Raw genomic sequence first — 25,457 nt, 5'->3', positions numbered from 1 at the left:
TCACAGTACATGCATTAAGTTAGCAAAGGATTGCACCCTCTAGCAAATGGATGATTAACCCTTTAATACCAAAAAACGGATAACATTGAAAATATAAACGTTTTTATCACAGTCAAAGCACAGTCTCACAGGTCTGCTGTGAGTGATTACCTCCCTCAAAACTAGTTTTGGAGACCCCTGAGCTCTGTAGAGACGTCCTGGATCATGCAGGGAGAAAAAGGCAGACTGTGACTGAATTTCTACTGCGCAATAAAGCGCCAAAATAGGCCCCTCCCACTCATAATACAACAGTGGGGAAGCTCAGTAAACTGATTTAATTCAAAAACAAATGACAGCCATGTGGAAAATAATGCCCATAAAATTTTTCACCAAGTACCTCAGAGAGAAAAACGATTAACCTGCCAGTAAACGTTTTAAATATAATATATGAAAAAGAAATTAAAAGCCTGTTGCTAGTCGCTATCACTGCAGAAAGGCTATAAGTTATATGTATACAGTATTTTCTTAGTGAAGTGCCATTCCCCAGAAATACTTTAGTGCCAACATACATACATATCAGCCTGATACCAGTTGCTACTACTGCATTTAAGGCTGTACTTACATTATATCGGTATTAGCAGTATTTTCTCAGTCAATTCCATTCCTTAGAAAATAATATACTGCAACATACCTCTTTGCAGGTGAACCCTGCCCGCTGTCCCCTGTTCTGAAGTTACCTCGCTCCTCAGAATGGCCGAGAACAGCAAATGGATCTCAGTTACGTCCGCTAAGATCATACACAAACTCAGGTAGATTCTTCTTCTAATGCTGCCTGAGAAAAAACAACACACTCCGGTGCCGTTTAAAATAACAAACTTTTGATTGAAGAGATAAAAACTAAGTTTTAATAACCACTGTCCTCTCACACATCCTATCTATTAGTTAGGTGCAAGAGAATGACTGGGTATGACGTAGAGGGGAGGAGCTATATAGCAGCTCTGCTTGGGTGATCCTCTTGCACTTCCTGTTAGGGAGGAGTTATAATCCCATAAGTAATGGATGACCCGTGGACTGACTACACTTAACAGGAGAAATAAGCAAATACTCCCACTCTATTGTTTCTCACCTAGGCGCACATGTGCCCCAAAGAAAAGCACAAAAATGACCTCTGTTGTATTTGTAAAAATACGCCTTACTACTCGCAGAAATACTGATTTATTATAATTTTGCGCCTTAGGAGAACCGAAAATTATCCTACTAATACGACCATGAAAGTTCTCCATAACCACTGTGGAGACCTTTAAATTTACTCCACTTTTTTCGTGAGAGAGGATAGAATATTTCTTCATTTTGGCAGCTATTTCTTTGGCAAGGGGGCGTGAAAATAGTCATAATGATGGCAATATGCCCTTACGGAGACGCCAACAAGTGCCTAGAGAGTTTCTACCCCGTTGTGTACAACAGGCATTGTCAGATAAGGAGATTAAGCAAAGATTTAGGATTAATAGGGAGAGCATACTCAATCTTTATGCCCTTATACAAAATGACATTGATCCTTGAACAACAACAACAAGGGCAATACCTGGATTGTTAAAATTATTGGCTGTGTTGCATTTTCTGGCAACAGGTTCATTTCAGGCATAAGTCAGCCTTCATTTTGCAGACATTTAAGGATTGTTTTAAAAACATAAATTATGCTTACCTGATAATTTCATTTCCCTCGAGGGGAGGAGAGTCCACGGCTTCATTCATTACTGTTGGGAATTAAGAACCTGGCCACCAGGAGGAGGCAAAGACATCCCTCATCCCCCAGTCATTCTGCCGAGGGAACCAGGAACAGTAGGAGAAATATCAGGGTATAAAAGGTGCCAGAAGATGATTAAATTTAGGTCCGCCCAACGGAGATGCGGGCGGGAGCCGTGGAGACTCCCTCCCCTAGATGGAAATGAAATTATCAGGTAAGCATAATTTATGTTTTCCATCTAAAGGAAAGGAGAGTCCACGGCTTCATTCATTACTATTGGGAAACATATACCCAAGCTCTAGAGAACACTGAATGAAACCGGGAGGGTAAAAGGCGGACCCTAATCTGAGGGCACCACAGCCTGTAAAATCTCTCTCAAAAACAGCTTCCGCAGAAGCAAAAACGTCAAACTTGTAAAACTTTGTAAAAGTGTGTAAGGAGGACAAGGTATCCGCCTTACAAATCTGCTCTATAGAGGCTTTATTCTTGAAGGCCCAAGACGGAGCCACAGCTCTAGTTGAATGAGCCGTGATCCTCTGAGGAGGCTTATGTCCCGCTGTCTCATGAGCCAAGCGAATCAAGCTCAACCAAAAAGACAAAGTAGCAGCAGAGGCCCTTTGCCCCTTGCGCTTCCCAGAATACACCACAAAGAGAGATGAAGACTGTCTGAAATCCTTTGTCGCCTGAATATAGAACTTCAAGGCACGAACCACATCCAGGTTATGAAGTAACCTCTCCTTTGAAGAAGAAGGGTTAGGACACAAAGAAGGAACCACTATTTCCTGATTGATATTACGGTTATACACCACCTTGGGGAGAAACCCCAAACCCAGTGCGAAGTAAAGCCGTATCCGCATGAAACACGAGATAAGGAGGATCACATTGCAAGGCAGCTAGTTTAGATACTCTGCGCGCTAATGCAATAGCCAACCGGAAGAGAACCTTCCAGGAAAAAATCTTAACGTCTATGGAATGCATAGGTTCAAACGGAACCCTCTGCAAAACCCTAAGGGCTAAGTTTAAGCTCCAAGGCGGAGCTGACTGTCTAAAGACAGGCCTGATTCTAGACAGAGCCTGAACAAAAGATTGGATGTCAGGGAGCTCAGCGAGTCTCCTAAGCAACAAAACTGATAATGCCGGAATCTGTCCCTTTAAGGAACTAGCGGCAAGACCCTTCTACAAACCATCTTGGAGAAAGTACAGAATCCTGGATACCTTCACCTTATGCCAAGGATATCCATGCTTCTCACACCAGGACAAGTCCTCCACACCATATTGGTAGATGCGAGGAGTGACTGGCTTCCTTGCCTGAATTAAGAGTATCAATCACACTTTCAGAAAAGCCTCTCTTGGCTAAGACTAGGTATTCAATCTCCACGCAGTCAGCCTCAGAGAATCTAGATTTAAATGTGAAAAGGTGCCCTGTGATAGCAGATCCCTGCGACAGGGCAACCTCCACGGCGGAGAGAATGACATCCCCACCAGATCCGCAAACCACGTCCTCCGCGGCCATGAAGGAGCAATCAGAATGGCCTGGGCCCACTCCTGTTTGATGCGTGCCACTATGCGAGGTAGAAGTGGTAACGGTGGAAAATTGTAAGCTAGGCTGAATTCCCAAGGAACCACTAAGGCATCTATCAGCTCTGCCTGGGGATCCCTGGACCTCGAACTGTATCGAGGTAGCTTGCAATTGAGTCTGGACACCATGATATCCATCTCCGGCGTTCTCCCATCTGTGACAAATCTCCGCAAACACCTTGGGTTGAAGAGACCATTCCCCTGGATGAAAGGATTGTATGCTGAGAAAGTCCGCTTCCCAGTTGTCCACACCTGGAATGTGAATCACTGAGAGCGAGCAGTCGTGGGTCTCCGTCCACTCCAGAATACGAGGCACCTCCCTCATTGCGAGGAATGTTGTCGGTCTGGAATCTGATGAAATTGACCAACGTCAGAAGGCTATGCCTTCAGAGCATTGTAAATTGCTCGTAGTTCTAGGATGTTGATCGGAAGGAGAGACTCCTCCCTGGACCCCTTTCCTTGTGCCATCTTGGCACCCCAAACAGCTCCCCATCCTGACAGATTGGCGTCTGTGGTCACAATCTCCCAGGAACGGTCTCAAGAAGGATGTCCCCATGGACAGCTGCTCCGGACGAATCCACCAAGAGAGGGAGTTGCGTGTCCGAGCATCCATGGATATCAGCTATGATAGATCTGAATGATCGCCGTTCCACTGTCTCAACATGCACAAATGAAGAGGTCTGAGATGGAACCTGGCGATTGGTATGACATCTATGCTTGACACCAGGAAACCTATCACCTCCATACATTGAGCCACCGACGGGCTTGTGGAGGACTGAAGGGCAAGACAGGTGGACGCAAGCTTCCTGCGTCACTGATCTGTGAGAAATATCTTCATGGACATAGAGTCTATTATAGTGCCCAGGAACTCCACCCTGTTGCTCTTTTTTGAGTTCATCTTCCAACCGTGAGATTGGAGTAGAAGAAGAAGAGTCCTTGAATGATCCTCTGTGAGGCCAAGCAACGGCACCTGAACTAGGATGCGGTCCAGGTAAGGAGCCACTGCAATGTCCCTGGATCTTTCCACTGCAAGTAGCACTCCCAGAACCTTCATGAAGACTCTCTGGGCCGTCGCCAGACCAAAAGGAAGGGCCACAAACTGAAAGTGTCCAGAAATGCAAATCTTAGGAACCTGAAGTGGTCCCTGTGAACTGGCACATGAAGGTAAGCATCCTTCAAGTCTACAGTTGTCATGAACTGTCCCTCTTGAACTAGGGGCAGAATAGATCTGATAATTTCCATTTTTAACGATGGAACACTTTAGGTCCAGAATCGGGCAGAACGTGCCCTCCTGCTTTGGAACCACAAAAAAGTTGGAATAGTACCCTAGACCTCTTTTTGCTAGGGGTACTGGTACGATAACCCTGAGAGAGGTAAGCTCTCTCACACACTCTAGAAAGGCCTCTCTCTTCTCTGGTCTTGACAGGAGAAATCTGCCCTTGGGCAGATTGGATCTGAACCCTATCCTGTAACCCCTGGGAGACAACTTCTAGAACCCAAAGGTCCTGAAAGTCTTGCAACCATGCGTCTGAGAATAGAGACAATCTGCCCCCTACGTGATCCGGAGACTGGTCGGGGGGGCCGCCCCTTCATGCCGATTGTGTCTTGGTGGGCTTCTTGCTCTGCTTAAACTTGTTCCAAGATTGAGCCGGCTTCCAAGATCCCTTGGACCAGTTTCGCTTTTGTGGTGGGTTGCTGGCGCTGGTCCTTGTCCGCACAAAAGGGACGAAAAGTAGATCCCTTAGGCTTAGCCTTCATATCGTGCGGTAGGAAAGCTCCCTTGCCTCCCGTAACCGTGGATATGATCAAATCCAATCCTGGACCAAACACGATCTTCCCTGAAAAGGCAGAGACAACAGCCTTGATTTAGAGGTCATGTCCACAGACCAAGATTTTAGCCACAGAGCCCTGCACGCTAAAACAGAAAAACCTGACACCTTAGCATTCAGGAGAATAATTTGCATATTGGCATCACAGATGAAAGAATTGGCGACCTTCAGCGCCTTAATCTTCTCCTGTATCTCGATGGATGACTCCCCCTCGACCATTTCACACAGGAATTCACACTAATATGTTGCAGCTCCAGCGACCGCCGCAACGGCCGCTGCTGGCTGAAAACCAAACCCTGTGTGCTGAAACATCTTTCTCAACATGTTTTCCAGCTTATCCATGGGCTCTTTAAATGACAAACTATCCTCAAGGGGAATAGTCGCCCGCTTTGCGAGCGTAGAGATAGCCCCATCCACCTTAGGGATGATTCCCCACAGCTCAAGCTGAGAGTCCGGAACGGGGAACAGTTTCTTAAAGGAAGAAGGGGAAAAGGAAGAACCTAATCACTCCCATTCAATCTTAATAATATTAGCCATCTTGACGGGAACCGGGAAAGACTGAGGCACTACCCTGTCCTCGTATACCTTGTCAAGCTTAGGAATCACAGGTTCCTCCAGTATCTTAGGTACCGGAAACTCCAGAGTAGTAAGCACTGCCGTAGCAGAAATCGCAAATTCTCCATCCTAAACCTATAACCAGGCTCCTCTGTCGCTGGAGGTTTAGATGACACTGACTCCGACCCAGAAGGGGCTTCCTCAAAAGAGTCGGAGTGGGCCTCGTCATCGTATAGAGCCTCTGGATCTTCCATCGGTGAGGACAAAACCTGGGCTGGGCCGCTATGATGAACCCTACACTTGCGCTTAGCAGATTGTGGTAAGGCATGGATCACTTTCAAAACTGCCGATTCCAGTTGGTCCGCAAAGTCTGACGGCCAACAAAATTCTCCCAAAGGAGTAACGGTTGGACCCCGGGGCGCTGCATGTGCAATCTGAGATTAATTTAGGGAACGCAACTCCCGGGACGAAGAACCCTCAGAGGTGGATGGCTCAGTAGTACTAAACATCCGTTTACATTTAGATATTGTAACTTTATCAAGGCATGTGGAACATAGTTGAGCAGGCTGATCTTCCAGAACCTCCTCACAATAAACACAGGAATGAGACTTTGTTAAGGAGGGAGAGCCCTCTAACGCATCAGAGTCCTCCATCGCTTGCGCTTTTGGGTAGACTAAATTAACAAAAAGGCACCTTTGTACCGCCAATGGCCGGGGCACTCACCACCTCCTAGGACCCGGACAACAGAAACAGCTACGTCTCCTGCGCCACCGATCAACAGAGAAGGATAGACACACCCAGTCACGTGGAATGCCTGACAGAACCGTACCTGCACTAGGGAAAAAAACACGCTAAAAAATGGCCGTGCAAAATTCCCGCAAGTAACCTGAAAGTTCCACACATTGCCAGAGCCTCACCTCGCACATAACGCAGCAATGACACAAACAATATCATGTATAAACCCCCTGTTCAATAATCCCCCTTCTCGGAATATTAACCCTTGATTCTGTAAAGATAAAAAGGTGTCACATTGTGGATGTCTTCTATGTTATTACATAGAATACAAAATTAAACCATCTTACCAGAATCTACGCCGTGGAACAGGAACACGGCCCTTCAAGTGTGACAAGTTAGTAGCCTCGCTCCTGACAGACTGTAGAGACAGGCAAGAAGTTTGGCTCTTCTGACCTCTGTCAGAAATATTTTTTTATTGATAGGGAATCTATTATGGTCCCTAAAAAACTACACTTGTCGCTGGAACAATGGAACTCTTTCCCAGATTCACTTTCCATCCGTGAGAACGTAGAAAAGACAAGATCTGTGTGAGACTTCGCTTGTTGAAAAGATAGTGCACCTGAACCAATAGGTTGCCCAGGTAGGGCGCCACTACAATTCCCCGAGACCAGATCACTGCCAAGAGAGCCCCCAGAACCTTGAGAAAATGCTGGGAGCTGTGGCAAGGCCAAATGGAAGAGCCACAAACTGAAAGTATTTGTCCAGAAAGGCAAATTTCAGACATTTGTGATGATCCCTGTGAATGCGAACACGAAGGTATGCATCCTTCAGGTCTATGGTCATCATGAACTGAACCCTCTTGCACTAAAGGAAAAATGGAATGGAAAGTTTCAATCTTGAAGGACAGTACCCTGAGAAACTTGTTTAGACACTTCAGGTCTAGGATAGGTCAGAAAGTTCCCTCTTTTTTGGGAACCACGAACATATTCGAATAGAACCCTGGGCCCTGTTCCTGTACAGGAACTATCACTCCCAGGGAGGAAAGATCCGGAACACATTTCAAGAACACCTCTCTATCTGGTCTGCAGATAATCTTGAGAGGTAGAACCTGCCCCTGGGAGGAAAGATCTTGAATTCCAATTTGTAACCCCGGGACACTATATCTACAGCCCAAGGATCTGGGACATCTCTCATCCAAGCTTGAGAGAACTGAGAAAGTCTGCCCCCCCCCCACACACACACACACACTTGATCTGCTCCCAGATCGGTCACAAACCCTTCATGCTGATTTAGAATAAGCTGCGGTTTTCTTAGCATGTTTTCCCTTGTTCCAAGACTGATTGGATTTCCAAGAAGACTTGGACTGTTCCTGCATGGAAGAGGACGAGAAGAAGGGCTTTCCTCTTAAATTCAGAAAGGAACGAAAATTACTCTGACGCCATTTAGGTATATTCTTCTTGTCTTGTGGTATTAAAGACCCTTTTCCACCCATAATATCAGAAATTATTTCTGCCAGACCAGGTCCAAACGAGGTCTTACCCTACTAAGGAAACGCCAGAAGCTTGAACTAAGAGGAAACATCGGCTGACCAAGATTTCAGCCATAATGCTCTAGATTTCCTAGGGATGACAGGGACAGGGGTATCGGCAGCGTCCAAAGTAGCTAAAACCTCCTTTAACAGTACACGGAAGTGTTCAAGCTTAAATCTGAAGGATACGACTTCAGAACCAGAGGAAGGAAGATTGAGAGCAACCGCAGGGCACTGCATGTGATGCCAATAAGGCTTGGGATGTTTGAGGAGGATGCTGTGGCATCACCTGAACAGCATCAACCTTAGAGACTGGTGGCTCAGTAACAAAGAGTATCTTTATGTATAAGAGTCCTCTTAATACATGAGGAACAAAAAGGCAAGGGTGGTTCAACTTGGTTATCCAAACAAAGTTGGCACCTGTCCATAGGAGCAGGGTCCTGTTCCATGATATAAATAAAAAGTCTTTTAATTGTTTATGTACTGTACCTTTAAGAGAATAAAAATCAGCTGTGTCCTTTACAAATAAAGTCTTATCAAGCACTTATGAAAGTTTAGAAATTTGCAATAATCCGGTATTCCCACTAAATCTGCGCAACAGCTCCGGACTCAGGAAGGAACAGTGAGCTTAATAACGTCACCGGCTGAGACGCCGTGCCACTACAGAGAAATCACACACTCCAGCCAAAAAAAAAACGCCCCAGAGAAAAAGGAGCCGCCTCCTATATGTCAAACGGCTCATGCAACAATAGTAAACTTATCTCTGAGATTCCGTGTTACCATCACGGATAGAGAAAAATACATAAATACTTAGCAATACACAGTCTAACTAGTACACTAAGCACCAGAGGTCCATGACATAAAATTAACCCCTGAGCCACAAAAATTAAAATTAATGCCAATAAGGAATTAATTCCAGTCTCCTTATACACATGCTACAGTGCCTGCTGCCTGCCTGAATAAGTCCTAAACTCAGGATGAAGTCCCAATATAAGTGCAGAGTCTATTTCTTTTAACCCTCTAGTGCCAGTCTCTCTTTCCCAGAAGATAAAAAAATGGTACTTACCTGCACATCCAGCTGTCCGGCAGGAGGACAGCCCACCCGGTGTGAGAGGAAGCCACTTCTCTCAGAGACCTGTGAAAAAAAAAAAAAAAAATAACAGAGTAAACCTAATCTAGCTTTCAATACTAGGGCAGCAAGCGCAGTGAGGCCCACCTCACAAGTTCTGTACTATTTTAAAGCCACCACTGCCCTACTGAAGAGGCTGATGTGGACTACGGTTAGACCCCAATCCTTGAAGGAGGAAAGAACAGAGTAAACCTACTCTGGCTTTCAATACTAGCTAAAATCTTGCTTGTAGCAAAAAAATCCAGTTTTCTTCAAACACCAGAAACTTCACCTGCTCCATGCACCAACGCAAAGAGAATGACTGGGGGTTTGTGGGAAGGGAAGTGATACTTAACAGCTTGGATGTGGTGCTCTTTGCCTCCTCCTGCTGGCCAGGAGTGATATTCCCAACAGAAAATGATGACGCTGTGGACTTGCCATATCTTAGGAAAGAAATCCCAATTTTTACCCATATATATCCTCAAATATCTCTTGCCTGCTTGAATCTACATAATAGTTATTTGTGTTACATGCACAAAGGCCTGATAGAGCAGCCTTTATTTTGCTGCATATCGGTCATGGCCAGCCTCCTAAAACATTGGGGGAGCAGATCAATATTTTAGAAGCCTTAAATGCTACATACACACATTTATTTAAATTCTGTTTTATCATGGGTCCACAAACACTATGGCACACATTCTTGATTTTACCCGGTGGCCACAAACACTAGCACAGATGGCTGTTTGTGGCCCAAAAGCTGCAAGTTGTTCATTCCTACTGTGTCATTATGAACGAAAATACAATTATAAAGTTTCTTTACAAAAGAAAATGAACTAAAAATAAAAAAAACACACTTACCTTGACTTTCCCTTCGCAGTGAGGGTAGCCATCCATGGGTGGCAATTCACACTGCTCCTGGGCCCCATTAAGAAGATCTAAGAAGAAAAGCGACATCAATGTCAGTTTAAGTAGGAAAACATTAAGTATTTATATAAAAAATAAATGTAAAAAGCATGCTTATGAGAACTCTGTTGTAACTTAAATATACCTAATGACCTTTTTTTTTTTTAAATACAAGACGGAGGAAAATCCAATATAGTAGTGGGAGTAATTTAAAAACTATTAAAAAAAGTATGCTGCTTGAGATTATATATACATTTCCAGAGGACAGGAGCAGAACGTAAGGAATCTTGGAGGTAGGAGTGGGACATTGCGATAATAGGTGTGGAGAGACGTAGGTCAGAGGTTGATCGAAGAGGTAGGGTTGGGGAATATTTGGAGATGAGAGAGGAAGTGAAGCTGTTGAGTGCTTTGTCAGTTAGGGTTAATACTTTAAATTTTATTCTGGAGTGTATGGGGAGACAGTGAAGAGACTGGTAGAGCAGAGCAGCTGATGTAGATTGGCGACTTAGGTGGATGAGTCTAGCTGAAGAATTAATAATAGATTGGAGGGAGGAGAGACTGTTTGGGAAGGCCATTTAGAGGTAGATTGCAATAGTCGATGCGTGACAAAATGAGGGATGAATTAGTATTTTTGTAGTTTTTTTGAGTAAGAAAGAAATAAAAAAAGACAAATTCTGGAAATATTTTGTAGGTGTGCATGTCAGGATTTGGAAAGTGCTTGTATATGTGGGGTGAATGTGAGCTCTAAGTCGAGTGTGAGCTCAAGACATCGGACCTGGGTGAGATGTTGAGAATAGAATCTCAAATTGTCAGAGAAATGTCAGGTGTCAAAGTCTCGAAGAGGGGGAAATAAGAAGCAGTTCCGTTTTGGACGGATTGAGTTGCAGGATATGTGGGGACATCCAAGAGGAAATTGCTGAGAGACAGTTGGAAATCTGGTTGAGTAAAGAGGGAGAAATTTCCGGAGAGGAAAGATAGATTTGTGTATCATCAGCATATAAGTGGTACCGGAACCCAGAGGATATAAAAGTTTTCCAAGGGAGGATGTATATTGAGAGAAAAGTAAGGGAACCAAGACAGAGCCTTGCACTTCAACTGAGAGAGGGAAATGATCAGAGAATATGCTGTTAAAGGAAACAAAAACAAGCGGTTTGAGATATATGAATTTTTACTAGAAGAGAATGGTCAACTGTGTCTAAAGTAGCAGATACGTCCAGAAGAATGAGTAAGGACTAGTGTCCCTTTTCTTTAGCTGATAACAGATCATTTGTTATTTTAGTGGGAGTGGTTTCTATTGAGTGTTTAGGGTGTTAACCAGATTGTAGTGGATTAAGTAAGGCATTAGTGGAGAGAAATTGAGTCTGGTGAAGACCAGTTGATCCAATAATTTGGAAGCAAAAAGAAATAAGGAGACAGGCTGATCGTTTTTTTTTTTTTTTGTTTTTTTTAGGATTGGCGTGATTGACGCATGTTTGAATGTATCAGGAAAATGTTCCAGTGTAGAAAGACTGGTTAAAGAGATGAGTTAAAGTGAAAGTAAAGTTTCCTCTATTGCTAACCGTACTAAAATGTTCTAAATCAATAGGACTTTCATTCATGAATTTTTTGTTACTTATGTGAAAATCAAGGTTTTACCTGAAATAAAAGCAGAATTTTACCGATGATAAATTCAACCTGTTTTTTCTGTGCATATTACTTCCTGATCAAGTTTCCTTTTTGGCCAACTGAAATTCTGGCCGTTAGGCGGCCGTGAAGCAACGTCATCGGCCTATTGTGGGATCTGCGCATGCAGTAAATCTAGTATCTCTAGTGTTATATTGAATGCGTGCGCCCGATTCGCATAACATTTGGGACTGACTGAGCAGAAACGTCATCTGCTTTGAGTCAGTATTCGATACATTGAAGCATATTATTTATTTAAACCAAAAAGATAGATATCAAAGATATGATAAACCTTCGATATAAAGAATGGAAATTCAGCACTCTTTTTAATAATTACAAAAATTATTTTATTTAAATTTCCATATATATCCATTGACAGGCATTCTCCGCTATCATAGGTTAGTATATAGTAGCAGGAGGTCAGTTGTCAACAGAATAAAGAATCCTGACAGCAAGCAAAGTCAAGCAAGCTCCACATATGCTGTTCCGTGTCTGTTACAACAAAATGATACCTCTCCTTAGCGTATTCGTATCCATAATGCAAAGTCAGTGCTGCAAACCATTTCGTAATATGCTCAATTGCTGTAGCGAGCTGCAGAGTCTCCGTTTCTTGTAAGCACATGGAACATTCAACATTCTCAGTTCAACCTGTCTCCTAAGTGCATGCGTCTATCTAGTTCGCAACATAGTACTGAATAAACAACAATATTGTATTCATTCATTACTATGCAATTACACAATAGTAATGTTCTTCAAAGAAAGTTGCGTATAGATACTTTTTTTCAGATTTCAAAACACATACTGTTTACAATTATAATAGATTATTACTGTAAAACGAGCAAAATAAAGCACACATTTTAGGGAAAGTCAAGCAAGCCGTCTGACGAAGCCCCGTTATTCAGCCACTGGGAGTGAAACGTACGTAGGTGTTGGCAATAGAATTGGTGATTGTGAACGCGCTTCTGTGATACGTATAGAGCGGGTGGGACCGCTCTATACGAAAACACTGTAAAATATAGGAAGTAGAAGATGGGAGGAGTCAGCAGGAGAACAGTATATTGATAATATAATCAAATAAATGCATAAATCAATAAATTTAATAGAAAAAATATAGCGATTTTTTTATTATACAGTTATACAATGCAGTAGTGTGTTCAAATGGGACCAAATTTACTTTCACTTTAACCCCTTAATGACCACAGCACTTTTCCATTTTCTGACCGTTTGGGACCAAGGCTATTTTTACATTTTTGCAGTGTTTGTGTTTAGCTGTAATTTTCCTCTTACTCATTTACTGTACCCACACATATTACATACCGTTTTTCTCGCCATTAAATGGACTTTATAAAGATACCATTATTCTCATCATATCTTATAATTTACTATAAAAAAAATTATAAAATATGAGGAAAAAAACTGGAAAAAAAAAAAACACACTTTTCCTAACTTTCACCCCCAAAATCTGTTACACATCTACAACTACCAAAAAACACCCATGCTAAATAGGTTCTAAATTTTGTCCTGAGAAATACCCAATATTTACATGTTCTTTGCTTTTTTGCAAGTTATAGGGCAATAAATACAAGTAGCACTGGTATATTTCATGGCACCATTTCACCGCCAAATGCGATCAAATACAAAAAATCGTTCACTTTTTCACAAATATTTTCACAAACTTTAGGTTTCTCACTGAAATAATTTACAAACAGCTTATGCAGTTATAACACAAATGGTTGTAAATTCTTCTCTGGGATCCCCTTTCTTCAGCAATAGCAGACATATATGGCTTTGGCATTGCTTTTTGGTAATTAGAAGGCCGCTAAATGCCACTGCGCACCACACGTGCATTATGCCCAGCAGTGAAGGGGTTAATTAGGGAGCATGTAGGGAGCTTTTTGGGGTAATTTTAGCTTTAGTGTAGTGTAGTAAACAACCCAAAGCATTGATCTAGGCCCATTTTGGTATATTTCATACCACCATTTCACCGCCAAATGCGATAAAAAAAAATAAAAAATGAATCGAATGGCCATGCAGGGTTATTGCAGGATGCCTTGATATCGAGGCATCACTGCAATAACCGGAAAGCGGCTGAAAGCGAGCAGAACATACCCAGAGAGAGGGAATAGGATTGAGTGAGCAGGTAGTGAGATGAGCCAAATATAGGAGTATGGAGACTTTTTCCTTTGTGACACAAGGAAAGGAGCAGAGAGTTGTGTTAATAGGAGGGCTGGGTTTAAGGGGTAGCGGATTTTATTTTTATAGTGATCAGCAATAATATGAGCAGTGAGTTTGGTAGTGGGCGGAGCTGCAAGCAGACATAAAAGAAAGTTAAAGGTTCAGAATAGCCTTCTGTGGTTGGATGCACGAGTTAAGACAAAGGAGGAGAAATAGACTTGTATGGCTAGGATGAGGGCAGAGTTGTATGATTTAAGGATGAAATTATAATGCAGGAAATCAGCACGGGTGCGTGATTTCCTCCACTGCCATTCAGCAGTCTGTGAACATCGCTGAAGAAATAGAGTCTGTTTGGTGTGCCACGGTTGTCGTTGAGTGCATGATATAGGGCGAACAGTGCAGGATGCAGCTTTGTCAAGCGATGATTTTAGTGCCGAATTATGTGAGGCCTAAAGCTCTAGGCAAGAATGCGAGATCTAAGTTATTTAAAATTCCTGTAATGTAGCAGCTTTTTGGGTGCTTGCAAGGATACAGCTGGTAGAGTAAGAGCAAAAGTTAGTAAATGGCAGTATTAGAGAGGAAAGGGGAAGTTATAAAAGTTGGAAACAGCACAGAGAATGGTGAATACCAGATCAATTGGGTTACCTTCACAGTGGGTTGGATACGTTATCCACTGGGACTGGCCAAGAGAGGTGGTAAAAAAGATAGAAGTTTAGAGGCAGCAAGCATGTTAGAATTGTCAACGGTTATGTTGAAGTCCCCTAAGATGAGAGAAGGAACGTTACAAGAGAGGAAGTGTGGAATCCAGGCTTCAAAGTGGTGGTCTAGAAATTGTGATGCTAGGCCAGGGGGCTGATAGCAACATAGAGAGCTACAGAAGAGAAGAGGTGGATAGCATGAACTTCAAAAGATGAGAAAGAAAGAGGGGGTGAAGGAATGCATTGAAAAAAAAAAAAAATTAAGAAGCCACTGCAAGCTTACTTTTACTATTTATACCTATGTGCTTGGGTAAAATGAACATTTTTTTAAACTACTAACATTTCTCCTGAATTCTAAATAAAAATATTGTAATTTAGAGCATTTGCAGAAAATGTCAACTGGTCAAAATAACAGAAAAGATGCAGTATTTTCAAACCTCGAAAAATACAAAGAAAACTAGTTCATATTCATTTTTAAACACCACAATACTAATTTTTTTTTTTATTTTTTTTTTTTAAATATGATTTTTATTAATTTTCCATATAGATAATACAATAGTACAGAGGGTTTCCACAAAGTATATTAAGTATATCGTACAAAGGTACAACAGGTGTGTATTTTACAGTCCATTCAGTTAGTATCCTGTGCAATCTCGTTTTGAGACTGGGTGAGCAGAGTTCTTATGCGGACTGTGGAGTAAATGGGAGGGAAACCGTACAGTTGGTTTCGGCAAAAAGCATAAATATAACTTGTCAAACTATAACATGAATATAGAGGTAACAACTGGAGACTGGCTTTTGTGACTATAAGGTGGTCAGTCTTCGTCTTGTCTTTGTGGATATGGAGTTTAGTTGGCGTCTTGGTAGTGGTCTGCATGTCTGTTTTACCTTAATGTTAGGTCCTAGTGTTAGTCGGAGGTGTCACATTGTTTTTTTGGGGGGGGGGGGTTATTGAGCGTTAAGGGTGTGTAGGAGTGTCTCCCAATAAAACTTGACATCGAGGAATAGATCAAGTTGGTTGCGTCTGTAATATCCATACTGTTCTAGTTGTATGGTTTCTGTTACTTTTGATATCCATTGTTGGCTAGATGGGACAGAGAGGGATTTCCAATTTTGTGCTATTAAGGCTTTCGCACTGTTTAGGCATATTGTCAACAGTGTCGATCGTATCTTGCATGGGATCCCTGGTCTTAAGTTAAACAGCGCTAGTGTGGGGGGTAATGTAAATTTGTTACCTAAGATGTTTTTTAGGTGAAGTTCTATTGACTTCCAATAAGATGTTATCTTGTTACAATGCCACCATATATGTGCCATTGTTCCTGGTTCCCCGCATCCTCTCCAGCATGATGCTGAAGATGAGGGGTAGATTCTATGTAGTCTATGTGGTGTTAAATACCACCGTGTTAGTATTTTAAAGTTGAGTTCTATAAATCTGGTGGAGGTTGATGACTTTCGTGTGTTGTTAAAAATTTTCCTCCAGTCTTTTTCATCTAGCTCTATTTTTAGGTCTTGTTGCCAGTGAGCAGTATAAGGTGGGAGGGGGGTTAGTTCTACATTTTCTAGCATTTTTTTTGCAAGTGATAAAGTGCCTCTGGTGGGAATTGTTGACAGGCAGCATTGTTCAAAGGGAGTGGGCGCCCTTAGTAAGTTCTCCCTAGCTTGATTATTGCATATAAAGTTGTTGAGTTGGGAATATTTTAACCATGAGGAGAAAGCTCCCCCCAGCGCATCTGTCAAGCTATTTCTGGGTTTAAGTGATCGTTTATCTAAAAGTGTTATTATGGGGACAGAGTCCTGTAATTCCCAAGTAGCTTTAGTGTTCCTTAGGGGTTCATACCCTCCGGAGAGTTCCATGTTCTGTGATATTGGTGTTAGGGGAGAGTGTTGTGAGGATAGTTTTGGATATTTTCGTACTAGGTAGTCCCAAGTATCAAAAATGTGTCTAAAGGTTGGGGAGGTCTGGCAAACAACAGGTCTTAAGGTTTTGGGAATCCAGCATACTGAGCCGGGTTTGGGCGCTTTTAATATTTGAGAGTCTAGGGAAATCCATGCTTTAGCTTTACTTTTGCTATGCCAGTCAAGGATGCGTTGCAGGGTCACTGAGTGGTAATACATTTCTAACTTCGGTACCCCTAGTCCCCTCCCTCTGGTTGGTCTGTGTAATGTGGTCGCGTTTACACGAGGCTTTTGTTTTCCCCAAATGAACATGTTGATGCTCCTTTGGAGCTGTTGGATGTAGTGCTTTGGGAGGGATATGGGTATGGTTTGAAAAATATAAATTATTCTTGGGAGAATCGTCATTTTTATGGCCTGTATTCTCCCCCACCAAGATAGGGGTTTGTCACTCCAAGTTTTTAGGGTGTGTTGGGTAGCGGTTAGTAAAGTTTTGTAGTTGGCGTCAAATAGTTGTGAGATTTTTGGGGTCAGCTGGACCCCCAAGTATTTTAGTTGGGAGTTCTTTACTTTATATGGGCATATATTCTTAATGTGTTGTAGTTCTCTTTGGGGAAGGGAGATGTTTAGGATCTCTGATTTCTGTTTATTGATTAAGAAATTGGATAGGTGGCTGAAGGTGTCAAATTCCTCCATTAGGGCTGTTAATGAGCTTGTGGGGGAAGTCAATGTGAGGAGAATGTCATCGGCGAACATTGAGATTTTGTATTGATTTGGGCCAATATGTACTCCCTTTATGTTTGGGTTAGCTCGAATATGAGCCGCTAAAGCTTCCATGGTAAGCACAAATAGGAGTGGGGAGAGTGGGCAGCCCTGTCTCGTTCCATTTGCAATTTTGAATGGGTGGGATAGTACTCCGTTTACCTTGACTTTTGCTGAAGGAGCTGAATATAGTTGGAAGATTTTACCTATTATTCCATCTCCAAATCCATAACTGTGAAGTGCACTTCGAAGGAATGGCCAGGCCACCCTATCGAAGGCCTTCTCTGCGTCTGTGGCTACTGTGATCATAGGGATTTTATGAGTGTTGGCAAAGTCTATAAGTTGGGTAGTTCTAATAGTGTTGTCTCTTGTTTCTCTGAATGGGATGAACCCAGCCTGGTCTAAGTGGATTAAGTCAGGTAGGACCGAGTTGATTCTTAGTGCTAGAATTTTTGCATAAATTTTTATATCGCCGTTTAACAATGAGATTGGTCGGTAGCTGCTGGGCTCTGTTATCGGTTTGCCCTCTTTGTGTATGACGGTGATATGTGCTTCGAGTAGTTGTGGGGATATGGGGGAATCATCTTCTAGGGAGTTAAATAAATTTGTTAAGTGGGGGGTTAGTATTTGCTTAAAATGTTTATAATAGGCGTTCGTCAGTCCATCTGGGCCAGGGCTCTTATGAGTAGGTAGGCTATTGATAGCTTTAGCTACTTCCTGCTCCGAGAAGGGGTCATCTAGGGCTGATCTAAGTGGTTCGTCTAATTTAGGTAGATTTGCTTCTTCTAGGTATTTATCTATAAGGGTCTTCTTATGGATGCTATCATCTGTGGGGATGTTGTAGAGAAGACTATAATATCTGCTAAAAGTGTCTGCTATGCCTTTGCAGTCATATGTTTCTTTGTTTGTACTGTCTTGAATTTTATTTATATAGTTGGCGTAGCTTTTCCGTTTCAGTGCTTTGGCTAGTATGGGCCCTGCTCTGTTACTCTCAACAAAATAGAGTTTCTTTAGGTAGTAAGCTTTTCTATGTACTTCAGTCGCTAGTAAGTTATTCAGGTTGTGTCTTATCTTAGTAAGAGTAGTAAGGGTGTCATTCGATTCGGGGTTGTGCATGTGATTAAGTTCTGCCACTTTAAGTTGGTCCAGTAATTGTTTGTATTCTGAGTTGTATTTTTTTTTGAGAATGGCTTTCTGTTTAATAAGTTCTCCCCTAACTACTTTATGTGCTTCTCAGATCGTTATTGGGTGGGATTGAGGGGGTTTGTTGAAGTGAAAGAATTCAGTAAGTGTTTTGTCTATTTTCTTTTTGATTTGAGGCTGTAGAAGTAGAGTATCGTCTAACCTCCAATTAAAATCTGTGATGGGCTTGTCAGGCCAGTCAAGGGTCAGTGATACTGACGAGTGGTCCGACCATGGGGCTGGGATGATGTCTGAATCCCTAGTAAGTGTCAGCCCTAATTGGTCAATGCAAATGTAATCTAATCTGGAGTAAGATTTCTTGGGGTTCGAGTAGAAGGTGTAGGTTTTCTGTGTCGGGTGGTGGACTCTCCAGACGTCCAGAAGGGATAGGGATTTCAGGCTTTGTGTGACTGTTTTGATAGTGTTTATGGTCTGGGAGCTTTTGGTCATTGAACAGTCTAGTCTGGGGTTGAGTGCTATATTAAAGTCTCCTGCTATAATGGTAGTTCCTTTTGCTAGTTCTAATATTTTCCCTGTGACTTTTTTGAAGAATTTCGCTTGGCCGGTGTTGGGTGCATATATGTTCGCTAGCGTAATTGGTTTGTTGAAAAGGTCTCCAACCAATATCAAGTATCTGCCTTCTGGGTCAGTGTGAGTGGTAACATTGTGGAGATGCATGGATTTATGAAATAGGATTCCCACACCGTTTATCTTTTTCTGTGTGTGCGAACAAAAGTATCCGGTTGGGAAGTTTTTAGAATGGAACTTCGGTTCCTCTTTGTGTCTAAAATGTGTTTCTTGCAAGAAGATAATTTCATTTTTAGATTTAGAAAACCAATTGAGAGCTAAAGATCTTTTTGTGGGAGAGTTTAGGCCCTTTGTGTTTTGTGTCATGATCTTGATTTGTGGTGCGCTCATTAGAGTATGTGTTTGGGTTTTAGCTGTCTGCTGAGCTGTTTAGTGGTAAAGGGGTGTATGTGCTGTGATACACTCAATGGGTTCTGGTCGTCAGTATGTGTCACTTGCCAAGCCAACTCAGACATAGCAGTTATTAGAATCAAATTTCCAGTTCCAGTATAACAAACATTAATAAACTTCATAACATATAACTTATATACAACAATTGCATATATACATATACAATACCAGGTGTTTAAGGGTATACTACCCTGTTCACAACATTTTATGAACATGAGAGTATAGATCACTTCCTATATTGTTAAACAAGGTGTTTCAATTATTTTTAATGGCTTCGAATTTCTAAACAACATTAAAGTTAGGTGTACTCACTCACTTGCTTTACCTGCAGACATTCTGAGTCAAGTTCTTATACCTGTATCTGAGGAAAGTCTTGGAGTTGGTATATCTGCAAGGCAAGCAATTATTAAGAGTAATACAAGTTACCACAGGCAACAGTGGCTATGCATGTTCATGTAGGATCAGTTTCTGGGTTGAATTGGCTGCTGGATGGTTGTGTCCTTTTCCTGTTTATTCTGTTCCATGTCGGCCTTTGGGGTTTCGGCATGCTGGAAGAGGTTGTTGGTTTCTCAGGTGCTGGTCTTCCCAGAAGCTGTGGTGAGGGTTGTGGGATATTCAGTTTGCTACAGAACTCTTCTAGGTCGTCAGGTGATTTGTATATTGCTATGTTCGTACCTTGCAGAACTTTGATGCAAAAAGGAAAGCCCCATCTGTAGGGAATCTTCAGGTTTTGTAGATGTAGGGTTAGGTATCTGGCTTCTCGCCTTCTGTTAAGGGTGATGCTACTTAGATCTGCGTAGATTTGAATATTATCCCCTTCGTATGTGATCTGGCGTAGTTTCCTGGAGGCTTCCATGATTTTCTCTTTGTCTGTGAATGCCTGCATTTTTAAGACAATGTTTCTAGGAGGTTTGTTATCTTGCGGCTTCGGTCTCAGTGCCCTGTGGGCTCTTTCTATGGGCATGTCTGGCAATTCTTCATCTCTTAACAGAAATTTGAAAAGTCCCTGCAGATGTTGTGTAATTTGGTTGGGCACAATTTTCTCTGTTACACCTCTCACTCTGATATTACTGCGACGGCCTCGGTTGTCCAGATCTTCTAATTGCATTTGCATTTGTTGAATTAGAGTGTCATGGGATTCAAAAGATCTGTTTTGAATGTCAGTATTATTGTAAATTTGGTCAATGTCCTCCTCGAGGTGTACAACTCTTTCTCCTAACTCTGATAGTTCTTTTTTGACCTCTCTGAGGCCATCTTTTATCATTTTACCCACTTGTGAGATTAAAGTTGCAAAGTCTGCCTTAGTAGGGAGATTGTCAATGTCCGCTCTTGTAAGGGGTTCTTCTGATAGGGTGCCTTGAGCGTTAGGTCTAGTAGCTGGTGGCATGTCATCTGAATCTTGTGATGTGGGAGATTCTGGATCCGGTGTTTCCAGCACTTTGAAAAAGTTAAGTTTAGTTGTTGCAGCTGACTGGGTTTTCGCTGGCTTGTCTGACTTAGATATCCTTTTGGATGTCATTTTTATATGTTGTTCAGGGGATGGGTGGTTTTCTCTAGGAGCAGCTCAGCGTGTTGTCTGGTGTCTGAATGTTGTGCTGCGTGCGGTGATGCAGCGTTATAGGCCTAGGCCTGCTCGCGTGTGATAATGGCGGTGCTCCGCTATAGCAAGGTGTCTAGTGCCCTACGGGCTGCGGTATACTGGGCGAGTGTGCTTCTCCTCAATAAGTGCACTTTTTGTAAAGTTGCATTGCCAGGGATGGAGGGAGCAGTGGCGTAAGATCAGGCGTTGTCTAAAGTTTCTTCCCACGTGGCAATATGTTAGGCTTGAGCAGGGTGTTAATGTGCCTTTGTTCTGTAAGGCGATGTCATGGCCCTTAGGATCTAGTGTGTTTCTATGAGGGGTGTTATGCCATTGTGTTTAGGCTTGTGTTGAAGTTTTCATACCTTCGGCTTTTTCCTTCGCCGGTGTCATATTTTTACCGCATCTGTGCGGGCTTGTGGCGTGTCGCAGAGCTAGGCCGAAGTTGATGTGCTGTCCTCTTACTCTTACTGCGTTGCGCAACTTTCCGTTAAGTTAGCTCACTCAGGGTATGATCATTGTGCTCCGGGTGAGTTCCGGTGTAGATATCTGTTACTGGAATTCGGCTAACACCTTTGTAATGGGAAAGATGTTGCTTGGAAGCGTCCGGTATCACGGAGCTCTAGCTTTTTGCAGCCATACTGTGCGATGGCTGGCTCCGCCCCCCCCACAATACTAATGTTTTAACTGAACAAGAATTCAGAAAGCAACATTTGGTGGAATAACAAATTATGCTTACTTGATAATTCCATTTCCATCTGTATGGGAAGAGTCCACAGCTGCATTCCTTACTTGTGGGAAATACTGAACCTGGCCACCAGGAGGAGGCAAAGACACCCCAGCCAAAGGATTAAATACCTCCCCCACTTCCTCATAACCCCAGTCATTCTGCCGAGGGAACAAGGAACAGTAGGAGAAATATCAGGGTGAAAAAGGTGCCAGAAGAAAAAAATTCAAATATAGGGCCACCCATCGGAGAACACAGGCGGGAGCTGTGGACTCTTCCCATACAAATGGAAATTAAATTATCAGGTAAGCATAATTTATGTTTTCCATCTTAATATGGGAAGAGTCCACAGCTGCATTCCTTACTTGTGGGAAACATATACCCAAGCTCTAGAGTACACAGAATCCTAATGGGAGGGGGGGAAAAAAGAGGCAGACTCTAATTTGAGGGCACCACAGCCTGCAAAACCTTTCTACCGAAGGCTGCTTCAGCAGAAGCAAAAACATCAAACTTGAAAAGTTTTGGAAAAAGTATGTAAGGAGAACCAGGTAGTCAACTTACAAATCTGATCCATAGAGGCCTCATTTTTGATGGCCCAAAAGTAAACCACTGCTCTCGAAGAATGAGCCGTAATCCTTAGAGGAAGCTTATGTCCCGCCGTTTCTATGCTAAACGGATGACACTCCTCAGCCAAAAAGATAAGAACGTCGAAGAGGCTCTCTGACCCCTACGCTTCCGGGAAAAGAGAACAAACCAAGAAAGAGGTTTGTCTAAATTCCTACATGGCCCGAAGATAGAACTTCAAGGCACAAACCACATCCAGAAATACGTTGTAAAACGTTCCTTCGAAAAAGAAGGAACCACAATCTCTTGATTGATATTGCGAATTGACACAACATTGGGAAGGAAACCTAACTTGGCTCGTAGAACAGCCTTATCGGCATGAAAAGCCAGATAAGGAGGGACACATTGCAAAGCAACAATCACAGATATTCTGCGTGCAGAAGCAATAACCAGTAGAAAAGGAACTTTCCAAGACAACAATTTAATGTCTACTTCATGCATAGGCTCCAACGGAACCCGTTGCAAAACCTTAAGGACAAAATTTAAACTCTGAGGAGGAGCCTTAGTTCTAAACACAGGTCTAATCCCAGCAGAGTTAACAAATGGCTGCACATCTGGAAGCTCTGCAAACCACTTCTGCAGCAACACAGACAGGGTCGAAAACTGTCCCTTCAGGGGACTTGCAGAAAAGCCCTTCTCCAGTTCATCCTGGAGAACAGAATAAGTAGGTCCTCAACACCTTATAAAAGATGCGACGAGCCACCAGCTTACGAGCTTGAATGAGAGTAAAAATAACTCTCAGAAAACCCGCTCTTGGCTAGGACTAATCGTTCAAGCCTCAGAGAATCTAGACATTGATGAACAAAGAGACTTTGGTCAGCAGATCCCTGCGACAAGGTAACTTCCACGGAGGAGATGATGACATCCCCACTAGATCCTTCGCGGCCAAGACGGAGCAGTCAGTATCACTGATGCCTGCTTGACTTGACCCACTACACTAGGAAGTAGTGGTAAAGGTCGGAAAGGATAAATTATATTGAACCTCTAAGGCACCATTAATGCATCTATTGGCTCCATCTGAGGATCCCTGTACCTTGACCCCTATCTGGGTGCTTGGTATTGAGACATTATAAGATTTTCCTCTTGCAAATCTCTGCAAACACTTGGGATGGAGAGACCATTCTCCCGGATGAAGGATTGTCTGCTGAGGAAATCCGCTTCCCAGCTGCCCCCACCCGGAATGTGGATCGCTGACAGCGAACAATGCGAGTCTCCCCCAGAATCAGAGATACTTCACTCAAAACTAGGGAGCTTCTCGTTCCTCCCTGATGCTTGATTGGAATTTGATTAACTGGGACGAACCCAGCAGAGGCCAAGCCTTCAGAGCATTGTATATTGCCCGAAGATTCAAAATAAGATCAGGAGGCCCTGTGCCTTCCTGGCACCCCAAACAGCTCCCCAGTCTGAGAGACTCACCAACCGTAGTCACAATCACCCAGGATGGTCTTGAGATGGATGTCCCTCAGGACAAGTGATCCAGACAAAACCACCAAGAGACTGATTATGATTATCCCGATTGGTTGCCCAGAGAAATCTGTTGAGACAGATCCGAATGATCGCCGTTCTACCTGGCAAAGGAAATCATGTTCAAGCTGGACACCATGAGACCAAATCGCCTCCATACACTGAGCCAAAGATGGCCTTAAGGAGATCTGGAGGGCAAGACATGTTAAAGCTAGCTTGCAACGTCTCTGGTCTGTTAGAAATATCCTCATGTCTATGGAGACTATTACAGTACCTGAGAATTCTACCCTGGTACTTGATACAAGAGAACTCTCTCTAGATTATCTTCCATCCATGGGATCGAAGAAGACAGGAGATATTCCGAATGGTCCACTCTTCGAAAAATTTCTTTAGCTAGACCAAACGGAAGGCAATAAACTGGAAGTGCTGGTCCAGGAATGCAAACCTTAGGAACCGGAAGTGGTCCTTGAGGATTGGTACGAGAGGGGAGCATCCTTCAGATCTATCGTGGTCATGAACTACCCCTCTCAAACGAGGGGAAGAATGGACCTTATTGTCTCCATTTAAAACGAGGGGACATTTAAAAACCTGCTTAATCACTTCAGGTCCAGAATCGGATGAAAAGTTCCCTCCTTCTTAGGGACCACGAAAAGGTTTGAATAGCATCCCAAACCTTTCACCGCAATAGGCACCGGGGACAATAACTCCTAGAGAACAAGTCCCATACACACCCCAGAAAGGCTTCCCTCCTTCCTGGTCAGGAAGACAGGAGGAATCTGCCCTTGGGTGGCTGAGACTTAAAACCTATCTTGTAACCCTGAGCTATGACCTCCAGGACCCATAGATCCTGCACGTCCCTGAACTGAAATAACCAATAATAATAATAATAACAGAAAAAGCTGAGGCCATAGCATTCAAGCGAATAAACTACCTAATAGCAGCACAGATAAAACAATTAACAACCCTCAAGGCCGTAAATCTATTCTCGGGGATCCTCCACCCCATCAAATCCTATAAGGAGTCACACCAGAAGGTAGTTTCTCCAGTAACCGCGGCAAGAGCTGCCGCTGCCAGTTGAAACAAATATCCCGTATGTTTCCATCTTTTAGCCATGGGCTCTTCAAACGAAGAACTATCCTCAAGCGGGATAGTAGTACGTTTAGCAAAGGTGACGATAACGCCATCCCATTTAGGGACGGAACCTCACAACTCCATTGAGAGTCCAGGACCGGGGACAATTTGTTAAAGGGAGAAGAGGGGGAAAGGAGTCCAATCCTGTCCGATTCATTCTAAATAATGTTCGCCATCTAAAAGGCAGGGAAGGATAAGGTTCATCAGGTAATTTGGCCTCTGAAACCTCTAAATTCGCCACAAACTTCCTTTAGAAGAAAGCGCAAATTTCTAAACTAAAGTCTGGTTCCTCCGCAACCGGAGGTTTAGAGGCAGCAGACTCCAACCCAGAATGTTCATACTCTGAAGTCTCAGAAAGAACTTTATCTTCAGATAACCCTCAGTTAAATCCAATTAATTATCTGACGTACTCTGGGAAGGAGTGTAATATAACTTTTCGCTTGCGCTTAGCAGGGCGAGCTAAAGCTTTAAAGGCCGCAGACACCACTGTCTGAACTGCGCAGTAACGTCTGGTGAAAAAAGGCCCCCTCCAGATGGAGGATCAGCAATGCTACAGGAAAACTGCATGTTTAGAGATATAAGAATTCTACTTTTTGAACAAATATTTTGGTCTTATGAGCCTA

General features: G+C 42.9%; 1 protein-coding gene across 1 annotated transcript in view; it reads right to left on the bottom strand.

Moving 5' to 3' along the window:
• The window catches only part of MGAT5 (alpha-1,6-mannosylglycoprotein 6-beta-N-acetylglucosaminyltransferase), a 653,341-nt gene that overhangs the window by 517,184 nt on the left and 110,700 nt on the right, over positions 1-25,457 (bottom strand). The window contains exon 5 of the mRNA XM_053712510.1: positions 9,915-9,991. Within this exon, the coding sequence (XP_053568485.1) occupies positions 9,915-9,991 (77 nt within the window). The remainder of the gene's footprint in view (positions 1-9,914; positions 9,992-25,457) is intronic.

The sequence above is a fragment of the Bombina bombina genome, chromosome 1 (assembly GCF_027579735.1).
Source record: "Bombina bombina isolate aBomBom1 chromosome 1, aBomBom1.pri, whole genome shotgun sequence".
NCBI classification, from domain to species: domain Eukaryota; kingdom Metazoa; phylum Chordata; class Amphibia; order Anura; family Bombinatoridae; genus Bombina; species Bombina bombina.
Note: the sequence above shows the minus strand (reverse complement) of the source record. Positions and strands in the feature narration are given on the sequence as shown.